This window comes from Mastigoproctus giganteus, chromosome 8 (genome assembly GCF_048544385.1).
Source record: "Mastigoproctus giganteus isolate SK-2022 chromosome 8, ASM4854438v1, whole genome shotgun sequence".
Classification (NCBI taxonomy): Eukaryota; Metazoa; Arthropoda; class Arachnida; order Uropygi; family Thelyphonidae; genus Mastigoproctus; species Mastigoproctus giganteus.
Genome location: NC_143582.1, coordinates 6,325,410 through 6,351,215, shown reverse-complemented (window position 1 = coordinate 6,351,215; position 25,806 = coordinate 6,325,410). Strand labels below are relative to the sequence as shown.

At 36.0% G+C, this 25,806-nt stretch overlaps 1 protein-coding gene across 1 annotated transcript in view; it reads right to left on the bottom strand.

Annotated features, from left to right (window-relative positions):
• Positions 1–24,658, bottom strand: part of LOC150081225 (all trans-polyprenyl-diphosphate synthase PDSS2-like) — a 42,687-nt gene extending 18,029 nt beyond the window's left edge. Inside the window, exons 1-2 of the mRNA XM_090379436.1 lie at positions 24,405–24,658; positions 14,846–15,179 (exon numbers count right to left, since the gene is read on the bottom strand). Coding sequence (XP_090235562.1) covers positions 14,846–15,179; positions 24,405–24,658 — 588 coding nt within the window. The remainder of the gene's footprint in view (positions 1–14,845; positions 15,180–24,404) is intronic.
• Positions 24,659–25,806: the final 1,148 nt, after the last annotated feature.

The window sequence follows — 25,806 nt, the reverse complement described above, 5'->3', positions numbered from 1 at the left end:
ATTGAAATTTTATTGAAAGTAAATCGAAATCATGACTCAAACCAGAGCAGCAAAGCAAAAGGCTCAAGCTAATGGGAATGCTGTGGCTCAGGGGAGAACTGAGGAGGGCAGTTGCCCTCTGAATCACAGCCTTTTAAGATGCACTATTTGCTTGATGTTTGCGGAGCAGTCAGGTATGGGACATGATACTGCCATGGGGGATGCCTTTGTATGTGCACGATGCAAGGAGTGTAAGAAAATCAGGTGACAACTCAGCGTTGTTATGGGCCTATATGAGAGCTTGAAGGACAGGGTGGATGCCCTTGAAGGATTACAAGTGAGGGGCCCATCAAGCTCTCAGTGCCCACACCAATGCCAGAGCTTTCACTTGGTCATCGCGCAACACAGCGGCAACCCCCAAGGCAGAATGCGCTGGTCCCAAAGGAACTAGTAGTTGTTGGTGACTCTATTGTCAGGGAAACGGGAAACATGCTTTGTAAAAAGGATAGGTGGAACAGGACCAGGGTATGTCTGCCAGGAGCAAAGATTGATGACGTTGTAGAGCGGATGTCATCTTTTAAGGGCACAAAAGGTGATATAGTTGTACACGTTGGCACTAATGATATTAAGAGTAGGAGACCGGCGGAATTACTTAACAAGTACAGGTCACTGATGAAAAAAAGCCGTGAATTAGGGTTGAATTTGAAAGTGTCTGCAATTCAGCCCAGACACAACAGGAGGGAGTATATAATGAGAGCCCTGTCAATCAATTCAGCCCTGGAAAGACTGTGCAGGGCTCAAGGGGTAGAATTTTTTTCAGCCTGGTCTGTACTTGTTAACAGGAGAGACTGCTTCTACAGGGATGGGATACACTTAAATAAAAAGGGTGAAAGAATGTTTGCTGATGCTATCGAGGCAGTGTTAGGTGGGTCGGAAAACTGCTAGATTGGGACTAATAGATTAACAGTAGCCACTGGCAGAGGAGAAAGTGATTCTTGCACTGATTCTATTGGAATGAGCAGCAGCCTGGAAAATAGGATGCAGGATATTTCAGAGACTGCTGGGAATCATGGGGGTACAAGTAAACACATGGGTTTTGTTAGGGTGGCTAAGAGGAAGAGCAGGTGCATGTATACTTGCGTGTACACCAATGCTAGGAGTTTAGTAAATAAATTTGATGAATTTGAGGTATTGCTCAAAACATCAAAGGCAGATATTGTTGGGATTTCAGAGACGTGGTGTCACACAGATATAAGGAATGCAGAACTGGAATTTGGGGAGTAAAATGTCTACAGAAAGGATAGACAGGATAGGAAGGGAGGAAGGGTTATGCTATTAGTTAAGAAACACATAAAATCCAAGGAAGTGAAGCCAGTCGACATCGCTGGACAGTGCAGTGTCGAGTCAGTTTGGTGTGATATAAGCATTGGGAGATCAAAATTGAGAGTAGGAGTGTGCTATAGGCCTAATGACTCTGATGAGTATAATAAGAAACTGTACAGAGAAATAGAGTGGGCCAGTAAATCAGAGAGTCTTATAATGGGGGATTTTAATTTCCCAGATATTGACTGGAATTTGGGGGCTGATCACTCACACACTAGCAAGGCTTATGTGGATTTATTGGATGATTGTTTTCTACATCAGCATGTTCGGGAGGCAACTAGAGGGAGTAATACTCTTGATTTGATTATCAGTAGTGATTCTTCATGCATTAAGGATCTGGAGATAAATGAACCACTAGGTGGCAGTGATCACAGTGTTCTGAAGTGGGAGTTACTCAAAGAGGTAACTACCATTAGGGGTAAAGGGAAGGGGTATTGCTTTCGTAAAGGCGACTACGATGGACTGAGACAGTATTTAAATTCTATACAGTGGGATCAACTGATGATGTTACCAAAAGCAAATTCAAAATGGGAAGCATTCAAAGAACTTATCTTGGAAGCTACTAGGCTTTACATACCAACTAAGAAATATTGTTCAAGGTTTAGACCTAAATGGATGTCAGATGAACTAATGAGGCATATGGCAGAGAAGAAAAATGCATGGGATACATACAAATTAACACGTGACACAGAAGCCTATGATAGATACAAGTTGATCTGTAACCAAGTTACAAAGGAGGTTAGGCAGGCGAAGGCAGATTACGAGAGATCCTTCGCAAGGGATGTGAAGAAAAAACAGCAAAGAGTTCTTTACTTATGTAAATGCTAGAAGGAAGGGGATGAATCAGATTGGTCCACTTGATATCGATGGGTCAACTGTTGATGACCCTGCTCAGGTAGCTAACAAACTAAATGAATATTTTGCATCGACATTCACACATGAGAAGTTATTCAGTGAGGGGAATGCCAGAGGTGTATTCAACTCTAGCAGTAAGCAAGAGAATCTTGTAATAACTGCGAGTAAAGTGGAGGAAAAATTGTTGAAGATAAACACAAGAAAGGCACCTGGGGTGGATGGGATCTATCCAGTTATATTAAAGGAGGCAGCAAAGGAAGTAAGCAAACCCTTAGCCATAATTATGAGAGCTTCCTTGGACTCAGGGGAGGTACCCATGGACTGGAGATGTGTAAATGTGACCCCAATTCACAAGGGAGAATCAAAGGCTGACACAAGTAATTATAGACCTGTGAGTTTAACTTCTGTTCCCGGAAAATTAATAGAGGCACTAGTTAAAGAAGCACTACGGGATCATCTAGACAAGACTTCAGTTATAGCTCGGACACAGCATGGTTTTGTTAAGGGGAAGTCTTGCCTGACCAATTTGATTGGATACTATGATGCAGTCACAAAAGAACTGGATGCAAGGAATAACTTTGATATTATATACTTGGGTCATAGAAAGGCTTTTGATACTGTTGCACATGGAAGACTGCTGCACAAATTGGAGCAGTGTGGCATTGGAGGCAAATTGCTGCTATGGATAAAGGGGTGGTTGAGGGGGAGAAGACAGAGAGTGGTAATCAATGGACACTGCTCATCGTGGACTAATGTTATTAGTGGAGTCCCTTAGGGTTCAGTATCGGGTCCTTTATTGTTCTCTGTATTTATAAATGATATTGACGATGGTATATCAAGCTTAATGTCCAAGTTTGCAGACGATACGAAGGTTGGCAGGGTTGTCAAGGATGAGATCAGGGTTGTCACTGGCACTATGCTGCTGCAACAGGATCTGGAAAGGTTGAGCAGATGGGCTGAGAGGTGGCAAATGAAGTTTAACATTGACAAATGTAAAGTACTACATATGGGAAACAGCAACCCCAGAGCAACGTATCAACTCTGTGGTACTACACTGACAGTGGTAGAGAATGAAAGGGACCTGGGGGTGGTTGTGCAGGCAAATATGAAGTTCTCTGAGCAGTGCAGACGTGCTGCAAGAGTAGCTCATGGTGTATTGTCAATGATATATAGGAATTTTTCTAGCAGGGATAAGGAGGTGATTATTCCCTTGTATAAGGCAATGGTCAGGCCACACCTAGAGTACTGTATACAGGCCTAGAGGCCTCATTTCAAGAAGGATGTAGAGCTGCTGGAACGAGTACAGTGAAGGGCAACAAGATTAGTGAATGGAACAAAGGGGTGCTCTTACGAAGAAAGGCTTAAGTTTTGCGAATTACGGTGTCTGGAGACTAGGCACCAGCGAGGCGATGTGATAGAGATGTACAAAGCCTTGAATGGTTTGAGCATGCTCAATGCTGATGGGATTCTTCCTCTTGCTCAGAATAATCACCTGAGAGGGCATGGCATAAATTCAAATTGAGGAAAGACAGATGTAGGATAGATGTGCGGAAATTTACCTTTAGCCAGCAGGTGGTTGGTAGGTGGAACAGACTTCCATCCCTTGTCGTGGAAGTTGATAGCCAAAATAAGTTTAAGGCTCAGCTGGACAGGTATTTCGAATGAACAGAGGGGTGAAGTGGAAGTGGTTATTTTTTATTTATTTATTTTACTTTATTTTTTTTTTTGGCTGATGCTGCATAAGCTTGCTTTCTTGCATCAAATGCCTCTACTAATGCTAATGCTAAATTAGAGTTCTGAATACAAGGTGGCTCTTAAGTATTCGGTTTCCACTTTGGAGATTAGCAGAATATTATTGATGACAATCTGAAAAGCCAGAAAGATGTTTGGTAAAGAGAAATTAATGAGAAACAAATATACATCCAAAAGAATTTTAAGTAGCTCACAGAGAAAGAGATTACAGATTGTTTAAGCTGGTATTTTATGCAGCTTGTTTCTTTGAGAAAGGCTTAGCAATATAGGTGATAAAATTGAGAAACAGTGGTTGTGATTTTTGAAAAAGTAATGGAAATTGCAATAAAAAATGAGAGGAGAGCATATACGTTGGGTATACTAACTGACATTTTAGACAGGTATATACTTAGCACAGATTCCTATACTTTGTAGGAATCTGTGAATAATTTTTAACAAAATAATTTTCAACAAAGCTAACAATAGTCCAAAGATGTGAAAATTTGTTTTCAATAAAACGATTAAGGCCAAAGTCAAGGCTCTATCAGATGCAGTAGAAATGATTAAGACAGCATGATAAATTCTGATAAGAAATTCAGATGGGTGATCATGGATCTATTTGCTATTTTGTAGTAAAGAGTAAGAATCTCTCTGAGTGAATAGTCTTAAGTGAGAGACTTGAGTGACAGTTTTGCATATACCTTTTTAGAATCCTGCCAAAAGTATCCAATTCTTTCAGTGATTTATTTAAAAAGAGGTGTAACAAGCGTATGGAGTTCCATGGGGACTATTTAGAATGATCTTCACAATAAATTCTTTTTGTTTTTCTGAATATTGCTTTACTTTCAAAATTTTTGTCTCATTACTTTTCAGATGCAATGTGCATGTATGTGTATTTTTTCAGCAATTTGAGTTTATTTATATTATTCAGTAAGTGATAGTTCTTACCACTTTTTTCTTATAACACCCATTTGTACTGAACAATTTCAATAATGTTTCAAAATTTTTATGTTGTTTCCCTTGAAACTGTAAACTGTTCTTGCCAACCATCACAGTTGTTTCTGGGCAAGCCTTCCTTACTGCTTATTGCTTTTGCATTCATCTTGCCACTAGATTAGTTACAGCACACTTGTCTTAACCTTTATCTCCCCTCAAACTGTGTTTTCTTTCTTGTAGTGTTCTCCAGTTACAGAAACTTGATAATAATGAAATTTAGGAGCAGATACTTAACAGATATAACTTGAAATTGCAATAACATCCTACCCTTGCTGTTAATACCTCATCCATTCACTGGACTATATTTTAATAAAAAAGTGCAGGATCTATTGGGTGAGCAACAAACTGCTGTGGTGGTGCAGTTTGTTGCTCACCCAATGAGCAACATTGGGGCACAGCAATGAACTCTAAAGGATGCCTCCCCAGGGGCTCATGTCTGGTGAGTATGGGCTTGGCCCACCCAGGGTCCTCAGATGGATATCATCATTGTTCTCTTTCTTGGTGATTCCCTTCAACTTCTGACTCACTCACACACTCACTCTCTCTCAGGGTAACTCAGGTATTTTTTTTTTTTTTTTTCTAGTACAGCATAAGTCTCAGGCTTCCTTGCACCATATGGATAATAACAATAATAAAAATTATTATTATTATTATTATTATTAGCAGAAGCTATCAAAGAAAGTGTACCATACTACAAGTACGAACCCCAGGCAGTACTAGAAACCCGAACCTACAAGTTGTACTGGGACCATGCCATATTAACAGATAAGACAATCCCGCATAACAGACCAGACGTAACCCTTGTGGACAAGGAAAAGGTTACCTGTCTGATTGACATAGTCGTACCCAACACTGACAACCTGCAAAAAACCCATGAGGAAAAAATCAGGAAGTATACAAAACTAAGACAGGAGATAAATGAGATGTGGCATATGCAACAAGTAACGATCATGCCGACCATCGTGTCAACTAGCAGTATGGTGCCAAAGACCCTACATAACAGTCTAGCAGCAATAGGTCTCTCAGCGAACACCTACAAGGAACTCCAGAAAGTTGCAATCCTGAATACCTGTAGGGTAGTCAGAGAGTTTCTCGACCAACAGTAACACCAGACATAACATCAACCACCTCATGTATTTGAAAGCAATACCCGTCGCGTGGTGGAACCCCCAATCAGGAAGAAAGTATATAAGAGCAATGATAATAATAAGGGGGCGCGAATTCTTCCAGTGTCTTAACCACTGGACTAACAGTCTGATGGACCCGGGTTCGAATACCGCATAGGTGGAAGTGAACGCAGCTCTATTATGCTGGGAGACCAATATAATAATAATATTAAAATGATAAAAAAACATTGTGAAAGTTAATAATAATAATAAGGGGGCACGATGGCCCAGTGGTTAAGACACTGGACTACCAGCCTGATGGACCCGGGTTCGAATCTGCCGTTTCAGATGAACTAAACAGTTATTTTGCATCGATATTTACAAATGAAAAGCCTTTTGTGGCAATGGGAAATTGTGGGAGCGAAGTTAAAAAATATGTAATTAATGATATTGAAATTTCGCATGATTATTTAATGAAAAAACTTTCAAGCCTACAGACCAGTAAGGCTCCTGGAGTTGATGGAATATACCCTATAATCTTAAGGGAGGCAGCAAGCGAGTGCATTGAACCATTGAGGCTAATTATTTCGATTGAAATCTATCATTTACTTTTTGTGTTAAAATTAAAAAACTTAGCACAAAGAAGCGTGCCATCAAAGTGCAATAAAAATTTGTTTTTTTAATTTTAACACAAAAAGTAAAAGATAGATTTCAATCAGAATAATTAGCCTCAATGGTTCAATGCACTCGCTCGCCGCCTCCCTTAAGATTATAGGGTATATTCCATCAACTCCAGGAGCCTTACTGGTCTGTAGGCTCGAAAGTTTTTTCATAAAATAATCATGCGAAATTTCAATATCATTAATTACACATTTTTTTAACTTCGCTCCCACAATTTCCCATTGCCACAAAAGGCTTTTCATTTGTAAATATCGATGTAAAATAACTGTTGAGTTCATCTGCAATGGCAGCTGGTGTAATTATTCCGATTATTCAATCGGAATAATTAGCCTCAATGGTTCAATGCACTCGCTTGCCGCCTCCCTTAAGATTATAGGGTATATTCCATCAACTCCAGGAGTCTTACTGGTCTGTAGTACCCAAGCTTGGCCTAAAACTGAGGAACTAACGAAAACACTGGCTCTCTTAGTACCTCCCTGCCAGGACAACTCCAGCTTTGAAAATTGTTAAAAAATACTTCTCATCACAAAATTTATAAATGACCTTTACAGAATTATTAACTAACTATTTAGCAACCTGTTTTTAACAAAAGGTGAGTTACTTAGCACAAAGAAGCATGCCATCAAAGTGCAATAAAAAGTTGTTTTTTTAATTTTAACACAAAGTAAATGATAGATTTCAATCGGAATAATTAGCCTCAATGGTTCAATGCACTCGCTTGCCACCTCCCTTAAGATTATAGGGTATATTCCATCAACTCCAGGAGCCTTACTGGTCTGTAGGCTCGAAAGTTTTTTCATTAAATAATCATGCGAAATTTCAATATCATTAATTACATATTTTTTAACTTTGCTCCCACAATTTTCCATTGCCACAAAAGGCTTTTCATTTGTAAATATCAATGCAAAATAACTGTTGAGTTCATCTGCAAAGGCAGCTGGTGTATTTAATACTATCCCCTTTTCCTTGCGTAAAGGTCCGATCTGGTTTGTCCTGCTCTTCTTGGCATTTATATATGTGAAGAATTCTTTATCCCCCCTCTTTGCTCTGTTTGCTAGTGATTTCTCATAAACTGCCTTTGCCTGTCGAACCTTTTCTGTGGCTCTATTGCACATTACCTTGTAGCTATTATAGGCTTCAGTACTTTTTATTACTCTGTAACCTTTCCATGCTACCTTTTTCTGCTCAAGTAATGTGGCAACTTCACTATTCATCCAACTTGGAACCCTCCTCGTGGAGTATTTTTTTTAATGGTATATACGCATTCAAGGCATCTGTGATTAATGTTTTAAAAACGTACCACAGTTAAAATGTATTCATTTTCTGCACGATATTTACCCCCAGTTAATAGAGGCCATGTAGTACCTTAAGGCATCGTAATTTCCTTCATGAAATTAAAACCATATAGACAGTAACACCAGACATTACAACCACCCTGTGTACTTGATAGCAGTATCCGTCATGAAGTGGAACCCCCTAATCAGGGAGAAAAAATATAAGAGCAATAATAATAATAATAATAACAGTGGGTAATAAACTGATTTGACTGATTGATTCCAGATTCTATAATGCTCCCAGACATTATAGAATCTGTTTTGAGAATTTATTTTTCTAAATTAGTTATAAAGAAAATAAAATAAGTATAAAGAATCAGTAAGCATCACTTTGCCAAAAGACAAAAAAATTGCTGCTGTTATTTCTAAAATTAGAAGTGAAAGCAAGCAAATATTGATAAAATGTAATAGGCTGTAATGCAAGGTCATCACCTCATGTCCCTCCACAAAATCACTGCTAACCTCTATTTCATCAAGCAAAACATTTTAGGAATCTTCGGTCAGATTCACAATTTTTATATACTTATAATATTGTCATACAATAAACATTTTAGTAGGAATAAAATTGCAACTTTCCTGATCTGCCACCATTCTCAACTGTTTATATATCCTTCAGAGCCACATGATATCTTCACAGTTTATAAACAGAAACTGCCATTTCTGACATTACATATTTGTAGTTGATAGTTTATTTGAAAGCCAAAAGATGACAGCACTATCTGTAAAGCTTTATTAGCTCGATTATTCTCAATAACACTGCCCGACTATAATCAAGCGCCACACCTAAAGGGTTAAACTTAAGAAATGAATCTCATCAGAAAATTTTCCAAAACAGTTTATGAGGACAAGACTGATCATAACAGATCACATTCTGGAAGAAGTCAGTAAATATATGAGGAGAAACACTTAAGATTAAAAAATAGAGAACAAATAAATTGTTGGTAAAAAAAAAAAAAAAAAAAAAAAAGATACAAGGTAGTAGTAGCAGTAGTGGCTGTTATTTTATTTGGTTTTTAGGAGCATTAGCAACTAAGGCCATATTGCTCCGGGGATATGCGGTGGTCATTCCCTGACCTTTCCGCATCCTCCATATTTGGTGGCTCACGGGCTCGAATCCCGGTCTAATCAAGAAGCATGTGTGATGTACTGCTGCTCCTGCCCACTTGGCTACGGAGGCGCCTAGTAGTAGTGGCATGTGATGCAAGAAAGCAAGCTTATGTAGCATCAGGCAAAAAAAAAAACCTCATTTCACACATTCATTCCCTCTAAATGTTTGTCCAATTCCTTCTTGAATTTATTTAAGCCAGCGTTTCCCAAACTTTTTTAGTCACAGAACACTTTTCATCTCACACTATATTTACGGAACACTTACAAAACACAAGTTTAGTGGGAACCAAAGAACTGTTTGTAATATTTTTTACATATGACACACTGTGCATCAGGAGCATCTTTATTTCCAACACATGTAAAGCAGAAATTCAAATAACTGTCATCATAATTTCGTTTTGGTCTTTTATTAGTTGGTTCCTGTTTTTTAACTTCGGATTTTTTGGGGAACAAAAGGCTGCGACTGTTCATCCTCACTTTCAGGTGTGACAATATTGTGTTTGTTTTCATCGACCACAGTTGCACTCTAGAAGTACTTTGCTTCTCATTTTAGAGTTCCTTTTTTCAACCACAAATCCATAGTCATTTATTTTAATAATAGTATTTCGAAATACTGATAATTATCAAAAAAAAATTTAAACAAGGAAGTGAGTTTAGTTATGATATCGGTTCGCTTCCTCCTCTCCTTCAACCCATGTACTCCAGGCTAAATCGCATATGAATGGCATATTAGATCACTACATTACTACTTTTTCATAGATGTCATTACCTCAACACATACTTCTCTATGCAAAAGCACGCCAAAATAAAGTGTTCCGCAGTCTGATTAGTCTATGCCAGTATATTAATAAACAAAAAAAAAATAATGTTAAAAATTATAATGATACAAAAGTGGTGTCCACTACAAATAAGAAAAATTTATTTTTTTTTTAATTATTAATTACGATTTTTCGTGGAACACTTGTTCACATCTCATGGAACACAATTTGAGATTAAAGGTATCAACTTCCACAACGACAGAGGGAGGGTTGTTCCAGCAATCAACTACCCACTGGCTAAAGACAAATTTCTGCACATCTATACTATAACAGTCTCTCCCCAATTTCAATTTATGCCCCCTCAGGTTCGTAATCTGAGCAATCCCATCAGAATTCAGCCTGCTCAACCCATTCAAGGCCTTATACACCTCAATCAGATCACCTCGCAGGTGCCTAGTCTCCAGATGCTGCAATTTGCAGAACTTAAGCCTTTCTTGGTAAGTCACCCCTTTGTTTCCCTCACCAATCTTGTTGCACTTCTCTTTACTTCCTCAAGCAACTCTACATTCTTTCTAAAATGAGGCCTACAGACCTGTATGTGGCACTCAAGGCATGGCCTGACCATTGCCTTATACAAAGGGATAATCACCTCCTTTACCCTAGCAAAATTCCTGTATATCAGGTTTGATCAAACAATTTGGTGAATGTTGAAAATATAAATTTTATTAATTTTATGAAAAATTAAAACAAGACAATTTTGGGAATGTTTTTCATGCACATGAATGTTTATATATATATATATTAGCATTAGTAAAGGCATACGATGCAAGAAAGCAAACTTATGCAGCATCAGCCAAAAAAAAAAAAAAAAAAATCCGTTAGATGGAAGTCTGTTCCACCAATCAACTACCTGCTGCCTAAAGGCAAACTTCCACAGATCTATCCTACAGCTCTCTTTCCTCAATTTGAATTTATGCCCTCTCAGTTGATTATTCTGAGCAAGAGGAAGAATCCCATCAGCATTGAGCATGCTTAAACCATTCAGGGCTTTATACACCTGAATCAGATCACCTCGCAGGTGCCTAGTCTCCAGACACTGTAATCTGTAAAACTTAAGCCTTTCTTAATAAGAGCAACCCTTCATTCCATTCACTAATCTTGTTGCCCTTCTCTGTACTCTTTCCAACAGCTCTACATCCTTCTTAAAATGAGGCCTCCAGACCTGTATACAGTACTCAAGGTGTGGCCTGACCATTGCCTTATACAAGGGGATAATCACTTCCTTATCCCTGCAAAAAAAAATTGCTGTATATCACTGATAAGACACCATGAGCAACTCTTGCAGACCGTCTGCACTGTTCAGAAAACTTCATATCTGCCTGCACAATTACCCCCAGGTCCTTTTCATTCTCTACCACTGTCAGTGTAATACCACAGAGAACAAAAAGGACCTGGGGATAATTGTGCAGGTATGCTGGTCAAATTTCATTATTTTCGGTACACACAATAAATGAAGAAAACAAGTGTTCAATAAAAGCAACTTTACACTATACTGGCACATAAGTTAAAATTTGGTGTGGTCATGTTCAAAAGATGTGAACTGAGACTCTCATTCACAACCTTTTATAATTCTTAAAGATATGCATTCAATTACAAAATCACTCACTGAACTTTTTGATGAAACCTTGGAAGTGCTGATTAGTTCACTTCCAAATTCTTTAATTACTATCATGTACTACAATTCCCTTATAAGAGAAAGTCTAATCATCTTGAAACTGTAAAAGTCAACAGCTCATGCTTAGGAAACACAGCAAATGTTTGAGGGTCACACAAAGTCCACAGGCTGTGGACCTTGTGTTTGGCAGCCTTCAGCTAAACATTTATTACTCCAGTTTGAAATTGCATTAAGGAAGTTATTTTTAAATTGAGAAAAATATTCAGAAATTTGGTAATAGTATAGAACAGGGGTGGGCAACCTTTTTTGAATAAAAGGCCATATTCATTTTCGGAAATAGTGGAAAGGACGTACCGATCCTTCGAACCACTACACGAAGTAAAACATACTTAATTATCAGTGTTAAATTTTATTTCATATAACTATAGAAAAGGCAAATAAATTTCAATAAAACATACATATTTACAATATTCTCATCATAATACATCCACGTACATTTTATATGAACACAAAATTTAAAAAAATCTAATTATAAAGATAATAAATTATTTTCTAAATTGTTATTCAAATGAAAATTTATAGCAATTATTTAACATTCTCTCTGTGTATTATACAAGAATAATTAGAAAAAACTGTACTAATGTAAAAAAAAATTAAAATAAGAGTTAACTAATGGGTTGAAGATTTGATGCTTTGGTGGTTGAGTTGTTTACCAAAAAAAGATGTCTCGGCTGAAACCACTTCGATTGCACATTTTTAATGAGCTAAACTCATCAGAATGCATTTTTTTGCAGAAACATCTTTTTTGATAATTAACTAATGAGATTTTTGGGTTTGTTTTTTATTAAATAACAACTAGATATTAGGCTCCATCTTAGTTGTATGCAACTTGAGTTGGTCTTCTAAATGAATATCAGATATCTGAGTCCTTAAATGACTTTTAATTTGTGTAAGGCATGAAAAAGTTGATTCTCAACAATACGTAGTTGCAAAGCAAGACAGCAGTCGACAAGCATGTTGACGTATACGTGGGTATTCAACTGCATTTTTCCACATTTCAATAGGATTTTTTTGTATCAAAAAGAGACTATCATATTATCTTCTCCTAATTCAATTAATTCCGTCTGTAGTTCGGTGGGTGCCTTCAGGATATCAACTAAATGTGGCTCATACGCCAATTTCATTTCTATAGTATGTTCTTTGAAATCAGAAAATCTATCATTGTATTCTTCAATTAGCATGTCCAATACGGTTATGTAGTCTTTGAAAGTGTCACATACAACATTTTTCTGCTCCTTTAACATATTTTTTAAATGAGGGAAATGTTCCCCAGATATTTCTGATTTAGAGAAAAGAGTTTTGTAAAAACTTAATTTTTTTCGAAATACCTGAATTTTTTGCCACATGTCATATATATGTCTTGTTTTTCCCTGCAAATAAACATTTAATTCATTTTGCTTTTCCATAATATCACACAAGAATGCAGCATTTCTACAAAATTCTTCATCTAATAAATCACATAGTTGTTCTTGTTCCTCGTAAAATTTTTTAATTTGTTCTCGCAAAGCCAAAACTTTTACTAAAATTTGTCCTTTTGATAACCAGCACACTTTACAATAATGTGGCAAGTCGACATTATATGTCTCATCATCCAATATAAGCATGCTTCGAAATTGGCGATGTCTTAAAGCATTTACTCAAATAAAGTTAACAATTGCCATAATTCTGTCCAAAGTATTGCTCAATGTGGAGGATTTAGCACAAAGGTTTTGTTGGTGTAATATACAGTGGAACGAAATTAACTTTTCTAAATTGGGCTTTTCTTTTTATAACAATGAAACGAATCCTTCTCGCTTTCCTCTCATAGAAGGTGCACCGTCCGTGCATACACTCACCAGGTTACCAGGGTTTAGTCCTCTCTCAAGACACATTTCTTTAAAGTTGTTAAAAATATCAATTCCACGAGTCCTTCCAGTGAGTGTACCCAAAGCCAGTAGTTCCTCATAACAATGAAAATCTTCAGTTATAGCACAAATAAAATATAATATTTGAGCAGAGTCATTTCTATCAGTGGTTTCATCTAACGCTATTGAAAAATATACATCTTTAGAGTGAATTATTACCTGAAGTTGTTCTCCTACATTCTGAGCTAATTCATGTTGTCTATTAGTTATAGTTTTTCTCGAGAGAGGTAACTGTTTGTATTTGTCAACATTTTCCAGATCTAAACATCCTACTGCTTCAACAATACATTCTTTTATCATTTCGATGTCACTAAATGGTTTGCCTTTTTTTCCAAATACATGCGCTATTTTGTATGTAACATCGGTTGCAGAAGTTCCTTGCTCAATAAAAGCACCAAAAGCCTTTTCCTGGTGCTGTTTTTCTTTCTTCATTTTTTGAAGTGCAGATTTACGAGCTTCTCCTTCTAATTTTACATATTTACGGTCGGTCCTTGTCAGATAGATAATGTTGATTTGCATTGTATTTTTTTAATGTTGTTAGTGCTGTATTACATATCAAAAAAACCATTTTGTCTTTCACAAAAATAAGAAAATACTGCATCTCCCAATCTTCTTTAAATGTTCTGTTTTCTTCATTCAACTTCATTTTAACTTTTTTGGATACGATGGGCAATCTAAAAATTAAGCAATTGTGAAATGAAACATAAGAAATTACAGGATTACAAAATTCAAGACAAGAATACATACAGTTGTCAAAATATTCACAGTTACAAATATGCACATAAAAGCAACAGATAAAAAATCACGATGTCACAATTTAAATTTTAAAATAAAAAACTATTTTCGTCAAATTATTAACTCTGTTAAAATATTTTTTTTATTTTTAACAAACTTAACAGAGGATTAGAATTTTTCTTTTATTAAATAGCTTTTGTTTTTTATCATTTGTGGTACATAAAAACGACTTTTAAATAAATAGAAAAAGTTAAACATGATATATTTTACTTTTTAGATAAAAAAAATTGTATTTTCCTTTTTTAATTATCTGAATAATGTTTCTATATTGTGAAAAAAATATATAAAGCTTTTTATTATTAAAACGTTTTGAATATTTAATTTTAAAAAATATTAGTTTAAAAGTAGGATTATTTAATGATTTTATTTCATCTTTGTGTGGCAAAGGCCGCACATAAGATCTTAGAAGGCTGCGGGTTGCCCACCCCTGGTATAGAATAACAAAAAATATTATGGAAAAAATAATATCAAATAATATTACCTTGCAATTCCTGAGATCAGCAAGCCCTTTGCAAGCATTTGCTAATAAATAATCTCCACTCAGCACAGATATCTTGTTACCAAACTGCAAGTCACTCAAAGTAGTGGAATCAGGTACAACACTTGAAGAAAGATTAAGAATACCCTTATGAATTAGATGAGCAGTATGGATCATCTCTGTTATTTCAGCCAGAGATCTCTGTCGCTGAGAAATGCCAGCAGCTCTATCACCTTCCAACAAATCAGAACTTGATGGATGACCAGCTGCTTTAGATATCAACAACACAATAAGGCCTCGAGTCTGGATGTTGGTACGTCCATTATACACCAGTCGTCTAAATATATATAGTACATTCTGTTATAACTAAATATTTTTTCAGTATTATATAAATATTCATTATATTTATGAGTTAAAATGAACATGCATCCATGCCAATTTTTTGCAAAATTCCACAATGGATATAAAAATATAAATAATGAATGTGGTTCCCAGGAATGAATTATATAATATACTAAAACAGTCATAAAGAGAACCAAAACTAAATCAATCAAAATATTGTTAAAATTCAAATAATGATTATCTAAAGGCAAAAATCAGAATACCTAAAAAAATAACAAATTCTAAAGTATATTTCAAAAGTGATAAAATCAGAAATTTTGTTTGAACAAATATGGACATTTGTGTAAAATCAGATCCAAAGCTTGTCATAAGTAGTGATTTAAGTTTAAGTGCCCACCATTTATAAGAATGGGCGCAACTTTTCAGTTTCCACATAAATGTGACCTACCATTGAAATTCATTATAAATCTAAAATTCCTTTGGATAATAAAAACAAGGAAAAATTAAACAAAAATAAATAAATCGGTCAACTACTGAGTGCCAGGCACTCAGGATGAAGGGTCCGTAGTCACGACTGGTTGTTAGTGTAGTATCTCAAATAGAGAGCTTTATGGTAACTGAAAAAAAAAGTTTCTAGTACCCAAGCTTGGCCTAAAACTGAGGAACTAACGAAAACATTGGCTCTCTTAGTACCTCCTTGCCGGGACAACTCCAGCTTTGAAAATTGTTAAAAAATACTTCTCATCACAAAATTTATAAATGACCTTTACAGAATTATTAACTAACTATTTAGAAACCTGTTTTTACCAAAAGGAGAGTTACTTAGCACAAAGAAGCGTGCCATCAAAGTGCAATAAAAAGTTGTTTTTTTTAATTTTAACACAAAAGTAAATGATAGATTTCAATCGGAATAATATTCCCTTGATAAGCATCAAATAATGCAGAGCTAATGTGATTTTTAAACTCTTAGCTCCATTAGAGATGGAAATAGAGGGGGAACACAAAAATTACGCACATTTTCCTGTCTGGTGCTGCAATTTTTAATTTTAAACCTACTCGTTGAACTCTTTCCAGTGGTGTATAGTAAGCTATAGGCTGTAGACAACATTTTTGTCACCCCCAAATACCCCCCATTTCTCAGACAAATTTTTGTCAACAATATGGCATTATGTTGGCCCACATGATGCACAAACCCATGCAAAATTTCAAGTCAATAGGTTGAGTGGTTCCAGAGATACAATGCTGTGACAGACGGATGGCCAGAGACAACCAAGTGACATTTTAAGGGTCCTTCATTAGACTACGGACCCTAAAAAACAATATTCAAAATAATTTCTTAATATTAATAAGAAAACTAGACATCACCTCCACCTATCTCAGAGGCTAACCAGCAATACTGAAAAATTAGTCAATAACCAAGAACACTAATGTCCTAAGGCAGAGGTTCCCGAACTTTCTTGGTTCACGGTGCACTTAGTGTCTCAGTAATTTTTTCACAGTGCCCTAAGTATCCCAGTAATTTTTTTACGCTACCCCTAGACCAAAAGAAATACCTAACAGTTGCTTTTATTAAGTAGTTAGGTCCAAACAACTTAATAAGTAACGTTGAAATTGTTGTTGTTAGTTGGTTTTTAGGAGCATTAGCAACTAAGGCCATATTGCTCCGGGGATATGCGGTGGACATTCCCTGACCTTTCCGCATCCTCCGTATTTGGTGCTCATGGGCTTGAACCCCGGTCTAATAAAAAAGCATGTGCTACGCACTGCTGCTCCTGCCCACCTGGCTATGGAGGCGCTGTTGAAACTGTGGTAATGTTGACAGTGTGTCAACATCGCGGTGTCCAACAGATGTCAAGTATCACTGTGTTTCCCTCGAAAATTTAAATTATGCTGTGGCGCCCCTGTGAATTTGCTCCAGCACCATGGGGCACAGTTTGGGAACTACTGTCCCAAGGATACATTTTCAGTTAAATATTTAAAAATTTACAGGGTGATTCAGGAGGAATAGTAAATATTTTGGGAGGTTATAGTATCAAATATTCTGAGTTCATATAAACACGTGTCCAATTCATATAAACTTTATTTCATATAAACATGTGTCAATGGATACGGAGATACAGCTGTTTGAAACTGGCATGCACAAAGCCATTATGAGAGGTATTAAAGAATGACAAATGACTTATTGTTTGTATTTATTGACTTTTTAAATGATACAAAAGACAAATATCTGACAAATTTTTTACAGTTCACAATAAATGTTCAAAAATCCCACCGCCAACCTCAATGCACTTTGCAACTCTTGTGGTAATATGACGTGTTGTTCTTCTGAGGTCATCTTGGCATTCCTTTATGATGGCAGCAGTATCCAAAATGCGAGCGAGCAATTCACCTACTGTATTCACCTTTTCTTTGTATACTGCACTTTTCATCCATCCCCACAAACAAAAATCTAAAGGAGTGAGGTCTGGAGACCTTGCTGGCAAATGAAAAGGGACCACCACAGCCAATCCATCATTCAGGGAAAGTTCGATTTAGATATATTGTATCACAAGACGGATATAATGTGCAGGAGCTACATCATGTTGAAAGTACATACCAATCCTTGTAGCCAAGGGAACATCCTCCAATAATAATGGAAGTTCGTTTTGCAGAAATTCCAGGTAAATGGATCCTGTAAGACGATTTTGTAACACAACAGGCCCAATCAACTGACTGTTGATGATACAGCACCACACATTTACAGAGAGGTGATGTTCAAAATTTATTTCTACAGTAGCATGTGGATTTTCTTCTGACCACCTATGAGAGTTGTTGTTGATACTGTCAAGGGTGAAAGTAGCTTCATTGCTGAATGGTATTAATGGAATTAATCGGAGATTAGCATTTACCCACCGACAAAATGCCAATCAATGGGTGTCGTCTCCAGTTGAAGGTGTTGCACCAGCTGTATGTGAAATGGATACTACAAGCCGTGCTCACATAATATTCGCCATACTCTTGTCTGTGGAACACCGATATGCCTAGAAATTCTTTGTGCGCTAATAGTAGAACTACGTCCTACCGAATGAAGAATGTGTTCTATTTCATCCACATTTGTTCATTTGCACGTTCAAAAGAAATATGAGCACTGGGAACCGTACCAGTTTCACGCAGTTTGGTGTAAACACTAGTAAACACTCTTGAATCTGGTATTTTGCAGTTAGGAAACCCTCGACAGTATTCTCTAAAAGCAGCAGTTGCACTTCCACCACAAAAGCCATATCAGCATATTCAGCATGTGTGAAGATGTGCAGCATGCTTAACAACACTTCTAACTAAACAGCATCAGGTTATAACTGCTTCTTTGGTCACATCTGATTCAGAGAGCTGTGCACACCAGTTTGAAACAGCTGTATCTCTGTATCCATTGAGAATTGGACACATTTATAAGAACTTTTTAACTCAGAATAATTGATACTATCGCCTCCCAAAATATTTGCTATTCTTTCTGAATCACCCTGTATATTAAAGGAGTGCTGTGTGTCACTGACCACAGCATAAAAGTACCTCAAAGCTGGCTCTGATAATCAATAAGAGCAAAATGCAGGCAGTCATCAAAGATGGTCAGCAAAATCATACATGTATGCTACTACAATTTAACCTGGAGCCATGCATGCAAAGATTCACAAGTCACGAATTTCATGCTCTTCATCTACTTGTTAACCACAGATAATTCTCCAAACACCTTTTAAGAAAAGGATTTTCTTTGGTTTTTCCATTGAAGATTCCAGAAATCTCTCAGTTATACTGCAAACAGAAAAAATGCAATGCAGGATTGTGTTAAGCCTGTTCTCAATAATTATATGCGCATGTTGAAAAATATTAATTTAAAAGTAGCAGCATTTCATGCATCCAATTATTGAAGTGAACACTCATGTTTTATGGCAGCATCTCTAATCGTTACACTCTCAGGCTTCATCATGAAAGTCTGGCTGGCATACATCATTGAAGTGCACAAGTTTTTTTTTATTGAAATTTCCTCACTATCAGTCAAAGTTACAAAGGAAATAATATTCAAAATTAGTTGGATAAGGGGTGTGAAATGCCTAAAGTGCATGTCTAAGACACTACAGAGGGTTTTATTTTCAAAAAAAAATTAAAAATATGCTTTTAATATAAAAAATGGATTTTTCACAATTGTGTTAATAATAGATTAAATATAAAGGTGGCATTAAAAAGTGAATAACTCTTGAATTATTTCTTGCTGATTTTTAAGGATATAATTGGGATAATTTTTTATCCCATTTAACCAAGTGAATGTGTGAGTACCAAAAAACACTGGCACAACCAGTTATGGGATAAATCTCATACAAATGTAAGGCCCTTACCATATTTCATACTCTCTCCATTTTGATGAAGAGATACAAAAAAAAAAAAAAAATAAATAAATTACAAACTGAAGCTAACAAGATAGTGAGATCAACTTAATCACTTCAGGACTGACCAATTTCAAATGACTAGTTGGATACCACTGATTTAAGATTAACAAATAACCTATTTGCTAATCTTAAACAAATACCAGTTAACAAATAACTAGGTTTGTATGCTAAAGGTGTAAGTACCTGAAATTTTTCTTTCCACATAATATCATGTCAGCAGTGAAGTAAATTATTCTGTGGCCATTTCAAGAGAGAAGTGAGATTGTAGATATTCTTTTCCCACATCATCATAATATAGAATTCTGGAATTCATGACAAGTTGAAACAGTGGCTAGTAAAACAATTTGCGTTCAAATAATCAACGGCATGTATCTATATAATATTACAAAATAATATCAGCTAAAATAAATACATCTTCAAATACACTGCTCCCTTCCTAATGATTCCCTGTTATCTACTGTTAACTTCACAACCACACTTTATTCACTCACAATAAGAAGTACTGTTACTGCTGAGCTGCGCAGTAGTCGCCCTCACATATCAGGTGGCATAAAAAGAATAGCAAGAACAAAACGTGCTGGTCCCATATGAAGGTTATCCTTGGCAAACTTCGGGGTAATGGGAAAAATATTATGCAAATAAGGATAGGTGGAATAGACCACAGTACATCTGTCAGGAGCAAAAGTTAAGTGATATTACAGAACAATTATCATCTTTTAAAGGGTACAAAAGATGATATTGTATATGCTGGCACTAATGATATTAAACATAGGCAACTGAGGCATCACTTCATAGATATAAGACGATGTAAATAAAATTTACAAATTATGGCTAAATTTGAAAGTGTCTGGAATTTTGCTAAGGCATCATAGTAGAGAGTTCCTGATGAGAGCCTGTCTATCATAAAGAGAAATTTCCTAGGATCATGGAGCTTTCTGCCATATGGCCTGCACCTGTTAAAAGAAGAGCAGCTATTTTTATAGATGGAATTACACTTGAATAGAAGGGATGCAATAATATTTACTGATGCTAATGAGACAAACTCTCCAGATGCTGAATGCAGCTTGTAAGTTAACAGCTCAATCAGTAGCAAAACATTTTGGATTTGCTAGGAACTGCATTCTGTACCAACATGTAGAAAGGCTACAAGGGAAAACAATATTTTTAATCTTACTAACAATTAAAATTTTTGAAGGAAGAAGTGATTGCAGTGCACTGACGTGCAATTTATTTAAAAAAGTAGTTACTGTTACTGTGGTAAAGGGATTTTGACAAAAAGGGACTTTGCTTTTGTAAAGGTGATTACAGTAGTCTTAGATATTTCTTAAATTCATTTAAGTGAAACAAAGTGATTAGTGTCAGTAGTGGCTAAATAATGCAAGGAAGCAATCTTGTACATCAGCCAAGAAAATCAAAAAGCATTAGTAGCGGCAATTATGCAAGAAAGCAAGCTTATCTCAGCCAAAAAAAAATAAAATAATAACAAAACCACCCATTTGATCTGTCCATCCCCTCTATTAGTCTGTCTAGCTCTTCCTTCAATTCTTTCGGAGTAACCACATCCACAGCAGATGGAAGCTTGTTCCAACAATCAACTACCTGCAGGCTGAAGGCAAAATTTGCACATCTACCCTGAAACCGTCCTTTCTGAATTTGAATTTATGCTCCTCCCTCGTGTGTGTGTAGGATGCTATCCACACTGTGCTTACTCAATCCATTCAAAGCCTAAAACATCTCTATCAGATTTCCTAACAGATCTGATTGAAAAATTGCATGGATTAATTCTATAGGTCTTAAAGAGGGTTGGTAAACTAAATGCTAATGACATCTTTACCCTTCCTCAAGTGACACAAAGGGGGCCATAAACTGAAATGGGAGGAGTGCAGAACTGATATTAAAAAGTTGGCCTTTGGCTGGAGAGCAACATTGTGCAGAATAAAAATCCACCTACTGATGCAGAAATGGGATTCTGAATAAATTTAAAGAAAGGCTATATAAATTATTAGAAGGAATGAGCAAATGAAGTGGGTAAGTGCTTATTTTATACAGCATCAGAGGACTCTGATGCTGTATAAGTTAGACTCCTTGAATCCTTTTGCCAATACTAATAATATAACTTAAATATACAACAAATAATAAATATTATAATCACAAAAAAAAAAGTCAGGGCAGTCCAGTCCTTGGCATGGAGGAGTGAAATTCACCCATTTGGGTTCTTTTCAGGTTCCCAACTGAAAAGAACCCAAATCCCAAGGATGGGGGGGGGGAGGTCTTGGTCCTGTAAGGAAAACACCTCATGGACCAAACTAATTCTTGCATCTAGATACCCTGAACCAATGCTAGCCCTGCCACCAGTGCCACTGAGCAATATACCAATTTGAATTAGGGAAAAATTTACCTAATATGACAATTAAGTTAGCCACAAACCATGAATACGAAGTTTTCTATCTTTTGATTTTATTGCATAGCCAGCTATATAGGCATGCAGTAAAACCAAAATACAGAAGAAAAATTTTACAATCAAAGAGCTAACGAATGGCATACAGCTTATATACCAATAACAATAGTTAAACATGTCTCAATGAACGAACAGCTGTCTTCCAGATAGTGTAAACCACATCAACTAACTGTAAACATCAGAAATATATGTACAGCAATCAGAAGTATACTTCTACACAGAAATAAAGCAGTGCTCCATGTATGTGGCTTCGTTTAACTCTTGTTTAAATTTCAATTTCATGATATAATTTCCTTGGTTTTGTGGTAAAGAAGAGAGTGATGGCTTGGATAGGAACTATCAAATTACATTTTGAAGTAGAGTTGTAAGTAAGACTGGTCAACAGGGCACCTGTCCAGAACATCAAATCCATCCAGGAGTGGCAAAACACTGTATTTAAAAATAACACACACACACACACACAGAGTTATTTTGATTAATCTTTCAAATATAAGGTACAATCCCATGGATCTTTGTGACTATAAATTATGGGCAGGTCTAGCTGCACCCAGTGGTTCGCTGTGATTGAAAGATCTAGTCCTGTGAGTAATTTTCTACTTTTTTATTGAATGTGTGAGAGACTGTGTACTGAAGTGTGGGTTTATTTAATAGATTCCATTTTCACTTAATAAAGGTTAGGTTATGTTAGGTTATGCCAGTGGTCGATCCAGAAAAAAATGACAGCAGGGGCACCATTTGTGACAGCGGGGCACCATTTTGTCCTTGTTTGTGCACAAACAACGCACAAAATAATGCACAGAACAAAACAAATAAGAAACTCAAACTTAATGTGACTGGTGGACACAGGCACACAGCTAAACTCAAAAGTAAACATTATGCACAACCAAACTGCGTCATGCCTCGAACTAAAATGGCGATCAATCAGCATCAGTGTCGCCAACTGCAGTTGAAAATAGCTGTGCCACAATGCAAAAATAGACAAAATCCTATGTTAACAATAAAAAAAAAATTTTTTTTCTTGTAGCTAAAGGGAATTTAAATGATTGGTGTATATTCTCCAAAAAACAATGGGTGGGGGGGACACATGCCCTGATGCCCCTACCCTGAATCTGCCTATAGGTTATGCCACTAATTTGGGACAGATTCAAGCAAAACAACTGTGGCCACAGACAACACCATTCTTCACTTGAATCCATCCTGAATTAGTGGCATAAACTAACCTAAACTTTTTGGACTAACCAAATACAAAAGTTGTAAGGGAGTGAAAAGTATTGAAACTGTTAAGTGTACTAAAAATATAGGTTAAGTTTACAGTCTGTATGTACATGGTATTCTGGCTGTGGTCATTTAACAAACGGCATTCTCTATAATGCAAAATCACAGTAAGTAGTAGTCTACGTAAGAAACCAGTAGGCAGAGATAGGCCTGCCTATCATTTGTAGTCACAAAGATTTGTGAGATTGTGCCTCATATTCTAAAGAGTAACCTTATTTTTTAATTCTGAAATACCACAAAATGAGTGAAAACAATGTATTTTACAGTATATTTCATTATTCATGTTAATTTATTAAGTTTATTTATTTATTTATTTGTGTGAGACTAGGAGGTGCAATTTTTTATTTTTTTCCAGGCACTGGAATATACAGTGATGACTCTATTTTGCAGCATATCCTATGGTGCAACCACTATGATCAATAACTGCAATATTGTATTGTACAATATTAGTTTAAAGGAATCAAAAACTAACACAAGACTGAAATATATTAAAAAACAAAAAAAGTTATTCTCTAAAAGTATGTAGAAATTAGTAAAAATTAAAATTATAACTAATTTCATTCTTGTTATCAGATTAGAATTTAAAATATGCACTGCAGAAGCATGGAATACATTCAAATTTCTGCTGAAATATTATGGCAGGTTGACTCATGACAGTTCACTGCACTCAAGAGAGGTCAGTATTTTAAAGTACCAAAGAGAATAAAATTTTGATGGCACAAAAAAAAACTAATAATTAATAAAAAAGTGAAGGATGTCTGGTGTTTATTAGCATATAAATTAGTAATGAAATGAAATTATATATTAGACTAAGTTATACAGCGTTCTAACTAAACAATATTAACATATTGTTATAAAAAATTAATAACAATAAAAAATTAAAAGAAATAGCATATCCAGGATGAACAGAATTTCCATACATTCATCATTTATCAAGTAATCGCCTACTGCATTGAGACAAAATAATTGTGATATAACACATCTAAAAATAACTTCTACTTCCTTTATAATACATATTCAAAGTTCATTCACTTCTAGAAACAAAATTCAAGTCTACAAATCTACTCACTTGGCTGTTTTAAGAACTGGATGATCTGTACCTACTAATTTTCTAAGGTGTACAGCAATATTGGAAAATTCGTCACTTAAAAGACATCTCAAACTAAAGTAAGATGTTGGATAACCAACAATCTTTTCTGCATCTGAAACAGCACGATTCCAGTCAGCAGTTTTTGAAGTTGCTCTTGCACCTACAGTTGCACAGTGCCTTAAATTATGAAATTCATTTATAGGTAAAGAAAACTTTAACAATGTTCTCATCATCGTTAAGTTTGATGTTCCTATTAAGGTGTACGTCCGAAACAACAAATGTCTACAGTAACTGAGCATTTTGTGTCTTGATAATCCTGAAGATCCAGCAACAAAGTCTAGACACGATTGTGGAGGTGACCCCTATCCCACTCAGAATACGACAGCAGACTACCGAACCGTAATCAGAACAGGTGAATGACCGTTCTGAATTCCTGGTACAGACCAAAACAACAGGTAAGTAACCGGTCTTGAACCTACTTCTTCCACCTGAGAGTGTGAGCACACACATACCATGTGCTCCCCATTGGAAGTGTGAGGAAAAGCTCTTCTATATCAAAAAAAAAAAAAAAAAAATGTGAGGGGGAAGAGAGAGAGAGAGAGAGAGAGAGAGATGTTATATCATCATTTATGTAAGCAAAAGTAGTATATGAGGTTTACTATCAGTCTCACTCGAAACATTAAAATAATTATTAACCCACATGGCTTTTACGAACACTTAGTTACAGCCTTAACCGACCCCATGAAGGTCGCCGGTAGTACTGATACAACAGCGCCACCACAAATACCGGAAAAACTGAATTCTTTACTCGATTTTATTATACATTAATAGCACGGTAAATTGCGTGTAATGGAGAAATAATAGTGTTTATTATGACATTAGAATAACACTTAATGAAAAGTATCCCTTAAATAATAATGCCAATCGAAAGTAAACGTAATACGGAAGAATTTCTAAAATTAACACTGATAGATTAAAAAAATCATAATTAAGCCATTTTTATTGATGTTGTACACCAAACACACTTCCCGGAAGATATTCAAAATGTGACTAAAAAATAAATGAATTATATAAAGCTTTAAATGTAGTGACGTGTTATCATAACCAGGGGCGGGCCTTCCCGAGGGTGAAATGGGTGCACTGAACCCGGGCGCTAAAGTTCAGGGGCAGCCTGAAAACCTGAAACTTACATATGCATATGAAGAAAATTTTCAAGAGATACCAAATTTAAATTGGCATCAGAGTGCGGCTCTTCATGAACTAATTTTATTAGTGGTGTCCCCCAGGGTTCAGTGTTGGTTCCATTGTTGTTTTGCATATTTATCAATGATATTGATGACAGTATATCAAGCTTAATGTCAAAGTTTGCAGATGAAACAAA